This window comes from Myotis davidii, unplaced genomic scaffold, assembly GCF_000327345.1.
Source record: "Myotis davidii unplaced genomic scaffold, ASM32734v1 scaffold38, whole genome shotgun sequence".
Taxonomy (NCBI): Eukaryota; Metazoa; Chordata; class Mammalia; order Chiroptera; family Vespertilionidae; genus Myotis; species Myotis davidii.
This window is the reverse complement of record NW_006291383.1, coordinates 6,547,780-6,557,205: the sequence shown is the minus strand read 5'-3', so window position 1 is coordinate 6,557,205 and position 9,426 is coordinate 6,547,780. Positions and strand designations below refer to the sequence as shown.

The following is a 9,426-nucleotide window of genomic DNA, read 5'->3' as shown; positions in this document are numbered from 1 at the left end:
AGAGAATAAGAAGGACTAGGTCTCCGCCCTCATGGAATTAGCATCCCAGTGCCCACGACTGCCTGTCAACCAAGGCTGGAGGAGGGAAACCCACACACCCCGTGCTCACATGTGCACAAGCAGGTCTGCTGTTCGTACACCCTGTTCCCTGTCCCCTGGTCCTTTACTCACACAGCCCCGAGCTGACGGCCTGTGACCCCACCGCTATAGGTGGGAACATGGAGGTCCAGACAGAGGCAGACACAAGAGACCATGACGTGGGCCCCATGAGCCTCACCCCTTGCCCCTGGGATCCGTTTCAGCAGGTCTAGTGGGGGCTGTTTCTAATCCAGGACCCAACCATTGTTTGAAGTTAGGAACAATTGAAGGGCAACGGAGCTATAGATAGATCCACAGCTGCTGTCACCTGTTCAGCTCCGGCACTGGGCCTGAGCATTGTCTACAGGGGGGCGCTCTACCAGTGAGGGCCCACTGCGGGTAGGAGGTTGGCCCAGCTCAGCTCTAGAGAGACTGAGTCAGAGGCCAAGACAAAGAAATAGTCTTACAGGGCAGAGAGAGATTGGGTGACAGAGAAAGGCCAACACCCTTCGGAGATAAAGGATACTCCCGCCAAATACCCAAAATGCCGAGATTGGCTGGGGTGGGGGACAGACACACAGCTATGGAGACAGTGGGGGCCTAAGACTAAGGTTGAACTCAGACTCAGCAAATCAGAGACCCAGAACAGTTCAGTCCAGCCACGGTCTTCTGCCCACTCCTCCATCTCCAGGAGGGCTGCCCGTGCGCATTTCTCTCTGGCAGTCAGATCCCAGCTGCTTCTGGGCCGTCGGGAGGTATTCTTGGGAGTGTTCTGGGAGGCCCCTGAGTCTATGAAAGGGAGAGGTGCTGCTGGGTCTAGTCGTAGCTTTAGTTCACTGTGACCTTAGGCGAGGACCTGACTCTTCCTCTGTGCCTCAGTTTCCCCAACTATTCAATGAGAGAGTTGGTTTGCATGATCGCTGAAAGGCGCTTTCATCCTCTGATGCTTGCCAGGATATTTCCCCTCCTGTGTCTAACCTCCCTCCCTCCTCCTGCAGCTGAGGCCACAGTCCCCTCCTTTATTTGCCCTTCGTGAGGATGGGGGACAGCTGCTTCCCCACCCCCTCCCCCTAGTAACCTTTCAGCCATAAATCCATGTTGAGGCATCGCTCCTCCGGATAAACAGTCCTGATGCCTTTTGGCTGCCCTCATCCTATTTCTGCTTGAAGTATCAGAGCTGGGGCCCACTCGGTACCTCTGCAGCTGCCCAGGGCCCCAGGAGGGGGACGAGCCTTGGACAAGCAGGGCCCCCCCCCCTGCCCAGGGTGCAAGGGTAGAGGGCCCCTGTTTGGGCCTCCCCACCTCACAGGTGGACCGTTATGGCAGCCGCCTCCTAAGTCAGTCTTCCTGCCACCGGTCTCGCCCCTTCAGTCCATCCTCCACACCAGCTGCCGCAGGGATCTTGTGAGCACATAAATCTGACCACATGGTCAGATGTCCTTGCTCAGAACTCTTTGATGAAAAACATAAAAATGCCTTTGATGGTTCCCCAACTCCTGCAGGATAAAGCACCAAATCCTAATCTGGCTTTTGAAGCCCTTCAGTCTAGTCCCAACTGCTCCATCCAGCCTTACCTCCCTTTATGCCCCCTGTGGCCCAGCCTCAACCTGGCCCAGCCTCGGAGTTTGGGTTCATGCTCTCTGTCTTCTCTCTTCTGCCTTCAGTGCTTCTGCCTGTCCCTCCTCTCTCACCTGGCTGGGCACAGCCTCCTTATCTCTTGCCCCTTCCAGTCGTTCTCTATATGGCGGCCAGAGTGATCATTACTACACTTCAGACCACTTCCTGTCCTGCCCTAACAACATCCTGTCACACATGCAATAAAGCCCAGAGCCCCTTCCAAGACCTACAAGACTCCGAGAGCCAGCCCCTGCCTACCTGTCTACTCTCACCTTTAAAACCCTCCCCTCACTCCCACGCCAGCGGCACTAGCATTGTGACGGCCTCAAACACACCACCGAGCTATTTTCTGCGTCAAGGCTTTTTATTTACTGTTCCTGCTGCTTGGAATAGTCTTCCTTTGGCTCTTAGCCTGCTGTCTCCTTCTCCTTCTTCAGGTCCCACCTTGAAAGTCACCTCTTCAAAGAGGCTCACCCTGTCCAGCTAGAATTACTCTCCACAGCATTGCTCTGTTTAGTTCTTTCGCAGCATGCGCCACAGTCTTTCATGGCCTTAAAAACTGTATTTGCTTGTTTATTTACTGCGCCTTTATGAGGGAAGGGACCTTGTTGTCATGCCCCTCTCCTTGCCAGTCTTGGTGTCAAATTTGCTTTTATTCTTTAAACTCTTTCATTCTAACATCTTTCTTGAGTCCCTTTCCTTTTCTAGACACAGATTAGATGCTGTCTGTCAAATGCAAAGTGCATTGAATTCATCTGCCTCTCCTAGTTGTAGCATTTTAACCCAGTTCTTCAATGTCTTTTCCAAAGAAGGACTTCCAGGCACCAGGGTGCATTGTTGGCAGATATGTTTGGGGCTGGAGTTAGTTCCTAAATCACTCCTTCTTTGCCTGGCATCTCTGGCTAGAAGAGGAGAGGCCAGAGGCAGCATGCCCCCTTTGGGCTTTGCCCCATTGCTCATTGCTCATGGAAATCTCCCCCAAAATAGCCCCGGCTCAGCAGCTGCCTGTAGGTCTGGCTGATACTAAGCTGTGGGCTCAGGACTCTTGGCCACTACTTGCTGTTCTGAGGCCTTTGGTGGAGAGGAGTTGGGGACACCTAGGTCCTGGTGTCTAGCTTGGCTCCCCCCCCCCCGCCACCACCCCCACCACCCCCCACATCCTAAGACTTCCAGTCTCTGTCTTTGGCCACTTTAGTCTCTACCCTGGATCCTACCCCTTCCCTACAACTGTTCTTAGCTGAGCCCAAGTTTCCCTGGCTCTGCCATGGTGGGTGTAGGTGGCTGATAACATTTCAGTCTAAGGGCAGTGACAGGCCTGTCCAGAGCCCCTGAGGCCCAGCGCTCTCTGGCAGCCCTTCCCAGCACTGTACCTTAGTGCCTAGCGATTGTGGTTCTGGGGAGGATCTTTCCAGCCCAGGAGGGTGGACACGTGATAGGCCAGGGGTAGAATCCAGGGTAGAGACTAAAGTGGCCAAAGACAGACACTGAAAGTCTTAGGATGTAGGAGGTCATGGTTTGATTCTTGGTCAGGGCACATGCTTAGGTTGCGGGCTTGATCCCCAGTGTGGGGCTTGCTGATCAATGATTCTCTCTCATCGATGTTTCTATCTCCCTCTCCCCTCCTCTCTGAAATTAATAATATATATTTTAAAAATAATATTATTAGAAAATAAATAAATGAAGTTGGTACCTTAAGTCCTTGAGATTGTAGCATTTGTTGTCTCACTCAGGTGCATCTTGGATTCCCTCATTGCTTTGTCATATTTGTCTGTGAGTTCATCTCAGCAGAAGGTGTGCCATGGGTAGTTAGAGTGAATTTACAAGGCTGGTCTACACCCATTTCTTTTGGTTGGTTTCTCAGCCCCAAGTTTATACACTGAGCAGGTACTTCTAGAATTCAGACCAACATTATTCTTGATATCAGTGGGGCTTCTTAGAAATTCTGATTCTCCAGGCTAATTGTATTGCTTGGGCCCTAGGCAAGAAGCCCTGCTTTCTGAGCATGTTTGAACAGTGAGCACAATTTTCCCCACCCTCTGGGTCTTCTGTAAATTGCTCAGGCCCAGATCCTTAGCCTCTGACCCATAAGGAGATTAAGACCCTAAAATACAAATGATCTATCAATTTTGTTAAATTTTCTTATTCAACATTTCAAATTTTCGTATTGACTTTCTGTTATGTGCAGATGCTCTGCACAGTGCTGGACATCTAGACCAGAGGTTCTCAACCTGTGGGTCGCGACCCCTTTGGGGGTCGAACAACCCTTTCACAGAGGTTGCCTAAGACCATCGGAAAACACATATATAATTACATATTGTTTTTGTGATTAATCACTATGCTTTAATTATGTTCAATTTGTAACAATGAAAATACATCCTGCATATCAGATATTTACATTACGATTCATAACAGTAGCAAAATTATAGTTATGAAGTAGCAACGAAAATAGTTTGATGGTTGGGGGTCACCACAACATGAGGAACTGTATTAAAGGGTCGCGGCATTAGGAAGGTTGAGAACCACTGATCTAGGCCAAGCTCTTGCCGGTTAATGTGAGGAGGCAGGCAAGAAACAATGTAAGTTCTATGGCAAGAATTGAAACCAAATGATGTTCTTGCAAATATAACGTGGGAAGAAGAAAGGAATACATAATGTAGGATTCCATTCATCTAAATGAGGAAAACTAATCTGTGACATTACAAGTAGGGATAGTAGGTGAGGGGGCGATGATTGAAGAGGATGGGAGTGGGATGCTGGTAATTTTGGTTTCTTGAACAGGGTGTGTGTGAAAATTCATTGGACTGTACAGAATATTCATCACAGCCCTGATTATTGTGGCAGGATGACCGAGAACAATCTACATGTCCAACCGAAGGAATCATTTCATAACATGGGGGAATATCTGTAGGATGAATTCCTAAAAGGGTCTGGGCATTTGAAATTTTGATAGATATCGCTAAATATGGTATGTGTTTGCAGCACGGTTTTCATGTACCATACATGCAGTAAAGTTCATCTTAAGCATGCAGCTCAAATAGTTTTACAGAATGAACACACCTGTGTAACTGCCACTCAGCACAGTACACACAGCGTTTCCTGCATTCCAGCGGCTGCTCCTGTGCCCCCTGCAGTCATTACCCTCGCTCAAAGGACCACTCTTCCATTTTTATCATACAGTAGTTTTGCCTGTTTTGAAGAAGGTATGGTTGAAAATGTATCTTTGAAATTATTTCTATGCATTTTGTGGAATACAGATACATCTGTGTATTTGCAACTGGTAGCCTGTTGGTACAGGGGATTTCTCTGTGTGAGCTCAGCCTGACATCTGCCTGTAATCCTGGCTCTGGGCCTCTGTCCAGTGTGTGTCCAATGTCTGGGTGTCCAGTGTCTAAGGTTCCTGGATCCTTTGATTCTCTGACTAAAATTCTGTGGTGTCACCAGGGCCCGAATGGGATGATGGACAGGAGAGCCTGGAAGTGCCCTGACACATTCCAAGGCCCCTGTCAGGCTGAGCGCCAGCACCCCCAACCCTTGTTGAAAGTCGGGTGCGGGAGGGGCTAAGAGTGGGAAGTAGCTTCCTGTGAATCTTGAATGTCAGAATATGAAGGGGCTCCTAATTGGTCTAAATTTCCTCGACTTCCTTTCTCTTTAGCCAAAGCATTTATGTCTGTGGTCCCACGTCTGGTTTTCTTTATGTGTAACTTCCCCAGGAGACTCCGGAGAAGGGCGTAGAGGTGGGTAAAGAGACAGCATCCAGGTGCTGGGAGAGGGATGGCTCACTCTCTCTGCTTCTTTTTTTGACCTGGCTTCTGACACTGCTTAGCTGTGAAATTTGGCCAGTGTTTTTCTTTCTCTGGGCCTCCGTTTCCTGGGATGTGTAAAGAAAGTTGGACTAAATAGTCCCAGAGTCTGAGTGCCTTGCTCTCCGTTCTGGAGTTGTGGGTCTTTTTCTGGGTATATCATACTCCCTGTGACTCAGTTTCTCCCCCCAAGCCCCTCAGTTTTCCCACATCTCTCACTGCATTGCCCCTGCCTGTGTCAGTCTCTGCATCCCAGTCTCCCTCTCTCTCAGTGGAGTGTCTCTCTTCAGCCTTTGTGCTCCCCTGACAATGGGAGGTAAAAATAGCCCAGGGGCTGTGCTGGTGGAGATAAAAGGGAATTTGACTTTTGTGTCCTGTGGCCAGGCTGGGGGGGCTGTGACACGTGGAGATTGCTGACATAGCTCTCCTCCGCACTGACCTTGACGGCGGCAATAAAAGGGGGAGCCCAGCTCCCAGCCCTCACCGTGGTACTGAGGTGGGTGATCAGGGCTGGGGTTGGAGCTGAAGGAGGTACAGGTGGGCCAGTGGGTGAGGGTACCGATGGGTTGGTATGAGTCTCCTCATATCTGTGGAAGAGGATGCTCTGATGTGTGAGTGTGTGTGTGTGTGTGTGTGTGTGTGTGTGTGTGTGTGGCGCGGGTGTTGGGGGCTCACCAGGGAGGCTGAGTGAGGAGCCCCAGGAAACCACCTAGGTCCTGTGGATTGTTGGGTCATGCCCCATTTGGGGCCCCTGGTCCCTCAGTTCCTCTCTCACTGCCATCTTCCAGTGTCTGCTGCCTTGGACCACCTTAAACCTCCAAGATTTCTAGTCCCTCATCCTCCACCTCTCAGTACCACCACCATGATGGATGTGAGTGAACTCGGGGAGTCCGCCCGCTACCTCCGCCAGGGCTACCAGGAGATGATGAAGGTGCACACTGTCGCATGGGATGGTAAGTGAAGGCAGAGGGGCCATAGCCACAGAGAAGCCTCTATGGGCTTAGACCAGGAGGGTGACACTGAGCTCAGGGCTGAGGAGCGTGCACGCTGGCCTGACAGCGTTAGCCCTGGGTCTTTCTCTCGGAGTCTGGGCTCCTGAGACTAAGTTCTGTGTGTATCAGTGTTTGTGAGCAAGCCTCGGTTTGCTCCTCTGTAAAATGGGACAGTGTCAGAGCTGCAGTCTGTGGCTAGAACCTGAGGCCTCTGAGGTGAGAGTGATTGGTAAGGGTGCAGGCTGCTTCCACGTGTCCAAAAAACCTGTGCTGGAGTTATTTTTAGTGCTTTCCATAGAGCCAAAGCCTCTGTTTATTAGGGACAGGAATAAAGACTACTATTTATGACCTGGTTTGTTCATAGGACAATAATAACAATAGGCAGTGCCCATTGTGTGCCAGGCCCAGAGCAGATGACCTTCCATGCATGAGCCCAACAACCTGGGGAGGTGGGAACCAGGGCCAGGGCCGGCGTCATGGTGTGCCATCCCTGCAATTGCTAAGGGCACTACCCTCAGAAAGGCCTCATGTTTGACTTAACTCTCTGTCACCATCTTGAAATTGTTAATATTCTTTTTTTTAACAAGGGGTCTGCACTTTAACACCGGGGCCTTCAAGTTATGTACCTGGTCCTGCTTGAAGCCCTTGGCTAGTAAGTGGCAGGACAGGGAACAGAACCCGGTGGTCTGCAGCCCGAGTCCCTGCCTCTAACCAACATGACATAGGGGCTCCCTGAAGCTCTGGGACCAGCTGGCCAGGCAGGAGGATACACAAGATACAGAGTTAGGAGACCTGTGCTTGAGTCTTCAGTGAAATGGAGGAAGTGGAGTCCCCTTTAGAAGTACGTGCCTGACATCGAGGGCCGCTCCACATGGGACCCCAGGAGATGCCCACACTATTTTGCTATTGAGGGAACAGGCCCAGCGAGGATGAGGGATTTTCCTCAGGTCACAGGGCACATGTGGCAGAAGCAGGAATCTGAGCCCAAGTGTGTAATCAGGGCAGTGAAGGACTTACCCGTCAGGGAATCCCCTCAGAAGATCTGTAGAGACCCTCCCAGCTCTGCCTGGACAGGAGCCGAGTCTGGAAGGATCTACTCTGGGAATTCCTGCGTCCTGACAGAGGGGACACTGGGAGGGGCACAGCGTATGGACCCCCAGCCTCTGAGTGTGCCTCGGCGGCGCTCATAGCCCCGGTGTTTTCCCTCAACCTAGGGAAGAAGCGGGTCTGGGTGCCTGATGAACAGGACGCCTACGTGGAGGCTGAGGTCAAGTCAGAGGCTACTGGGGGCAGAGTCAACGTGGAGACCAAAGACCAGAAGGACTCCGCTGCATGGCCTCCCTGGCAGATGCTGATGGTGCGGGAAGCAGAGCTGCAGCCCATGAACCCGCCCCGCTTTGACTTGCTGGAGGACATGGCCATGATGACGCACCTCAACGAAGCCTCGGTGCTGCACAACCTACGCCAGCGCTACGCTCGCTGGATGATCTACGTGAGCCAGGAGTTGGGGAGGGACCACGGGTGTGGCAGGGATGTACATGGTTGGGGCGGGGTCAGAGCAGCAGGGGCGGGGCTAGAGGAAGAGCCACAGCGCCCTGGGGACAGGACTTGGAGAAGGGGCGGGGCTGTGCGCAGTGGGCGGGGCTAGAGGTGGAGCAGGGTGATGTCATGGGGCTGTAGAGGTGGGGCTACGGGCTGAGATGGTGCTGGAGATGGGCCTGGACTGGAGTCTCAGCTCTGGGAGTGTTAGGGGCGGAGCTTCAGCTTGGGTGGGGGCGAGGGTGGAGGCTCCACAATGGGGCCATGGGGAAGGGGACATGGGCTGTGGGCAGGAGTGAAGGCTGGATTAGGGCAGCCACGGGGGGTATCTCGTGGCATAGTTAAGTGGCTCGTTGGGGAATATTGCAAAGGTCATGGTTTGTGAGGGCTGGGGCCTGGGAATGGGAACTTGGCCCCCAATAACCTATCTATACGCTTTCTCCTCAGACTTACTCGGGCCTCTTCTGTGTCACCATCAACCCCTACAAATGGCTCCCGGTCTACACGCCCTCCGTGGTGGCCGCTTACAAGGGAAAGCGCCGCTCGGAGGCCCCACCCCACATATATGCAGTGGCAGATAACGCCTACAATGATATGCTGCGAAGTAAGGGCTGCCTGGACTCCTCTTCCTGTCCCCCCGCAAGACCCCTTCCCTCCGCTCGCATTGCCCTCCTTGATGCTGCCAGATGCTCTAGCAGAGCCATTGTCTCTCCACGTGGGACCTGGCCTGCGGACTGTAGGGTCCTATCTGGTCCTCCCCGTTTCTGGCTCTGGTTGGTGGAGAGGCTGCCCCAGTGCCATGGATACCCAGTGTGCTCCATCTGTGGCTGGTCCCCCATCGTGGCTAACTTCTGTATCTCCTTCCCATTCCTCCAGACCGAGAAAACCAGTCCATGCTGATCACGTAAGTGCGGCTCTGGGGACGGGGTGGGAAATGCTGGCCAGCTGGCAGGAAGGGAGTGGAACTAAAATCATATCCCAGGGTTGGTTCTAAAGTGCTTAGGGCAGGACTAAGCTAAATTTACCACCTGAAGCTAAATGAGAGCATGTTCTCTGCCCCCGTTCTGGGGAGACATGTTATGGACAGTAAGCAGGAAAGGGAGACCCAAGTACCAGCCTGATAGCTCCTCTTTCCAGGGCCTGGAATCTCCCCCACTTTGATCTTCTGGGAGTTCTGATTGTGGCTTAAGGGGAAGGGGCATTCCTCTTCCTTTCCTCCTTCTTACCTTCTCCTTAAATCTGGGTCTTATTTCTGGTCCTTTGCTTGTCTCCATGGGAAAGTGATAGAATTCTTAGATGCCAAGTTCATGTCCAACCAAGCCAATGTGGACATTGTCTGTGTACGAGTGTGTGTGTACGTGCAGGTGCAGCCTGGTTAGAGCAAGGCCTTTGAAACCAGA

General features: G+C 52.1%; 1 protein-coding gene across 1 annotated transcript in view; it reads left to right on the top strand.

The window, feature by feature from the left end:
* The first annotated feature begins 6,334 nt into the window (after positions 1 to 6,334).
* The window catches only part of MYH7B (myosin, heavy chain 7B, cardiac muscle, beta), a 23,624-nt gene continuing 20,532 nt past the window's right edge, over positions 6,335 to 9,426 (top strand). The window contains exons 1-4 of the mRNA XM_006764573.2: positions 6,335 to 6,448; positions 7,702 to 7,979; positions 8,474 to 8,630; positions 8,903 to 8,930. Coding sequence (XP_006764636.1) covers positions 6,358 to 6,448; positions 7,702 to 7,979; positions 8,474 to 8,630; positions 8,903 to 8,930 — 554 coding nt within the window. The 5' untranslated portion in view covers positions 6,335 to 6,357. The remainder of the gene's footprint in view (positions 6,449 to 7,701; positions 7,980 to 8,473; positions 8,631 to 8,902; positions 8,931 to 9,426) is intronic.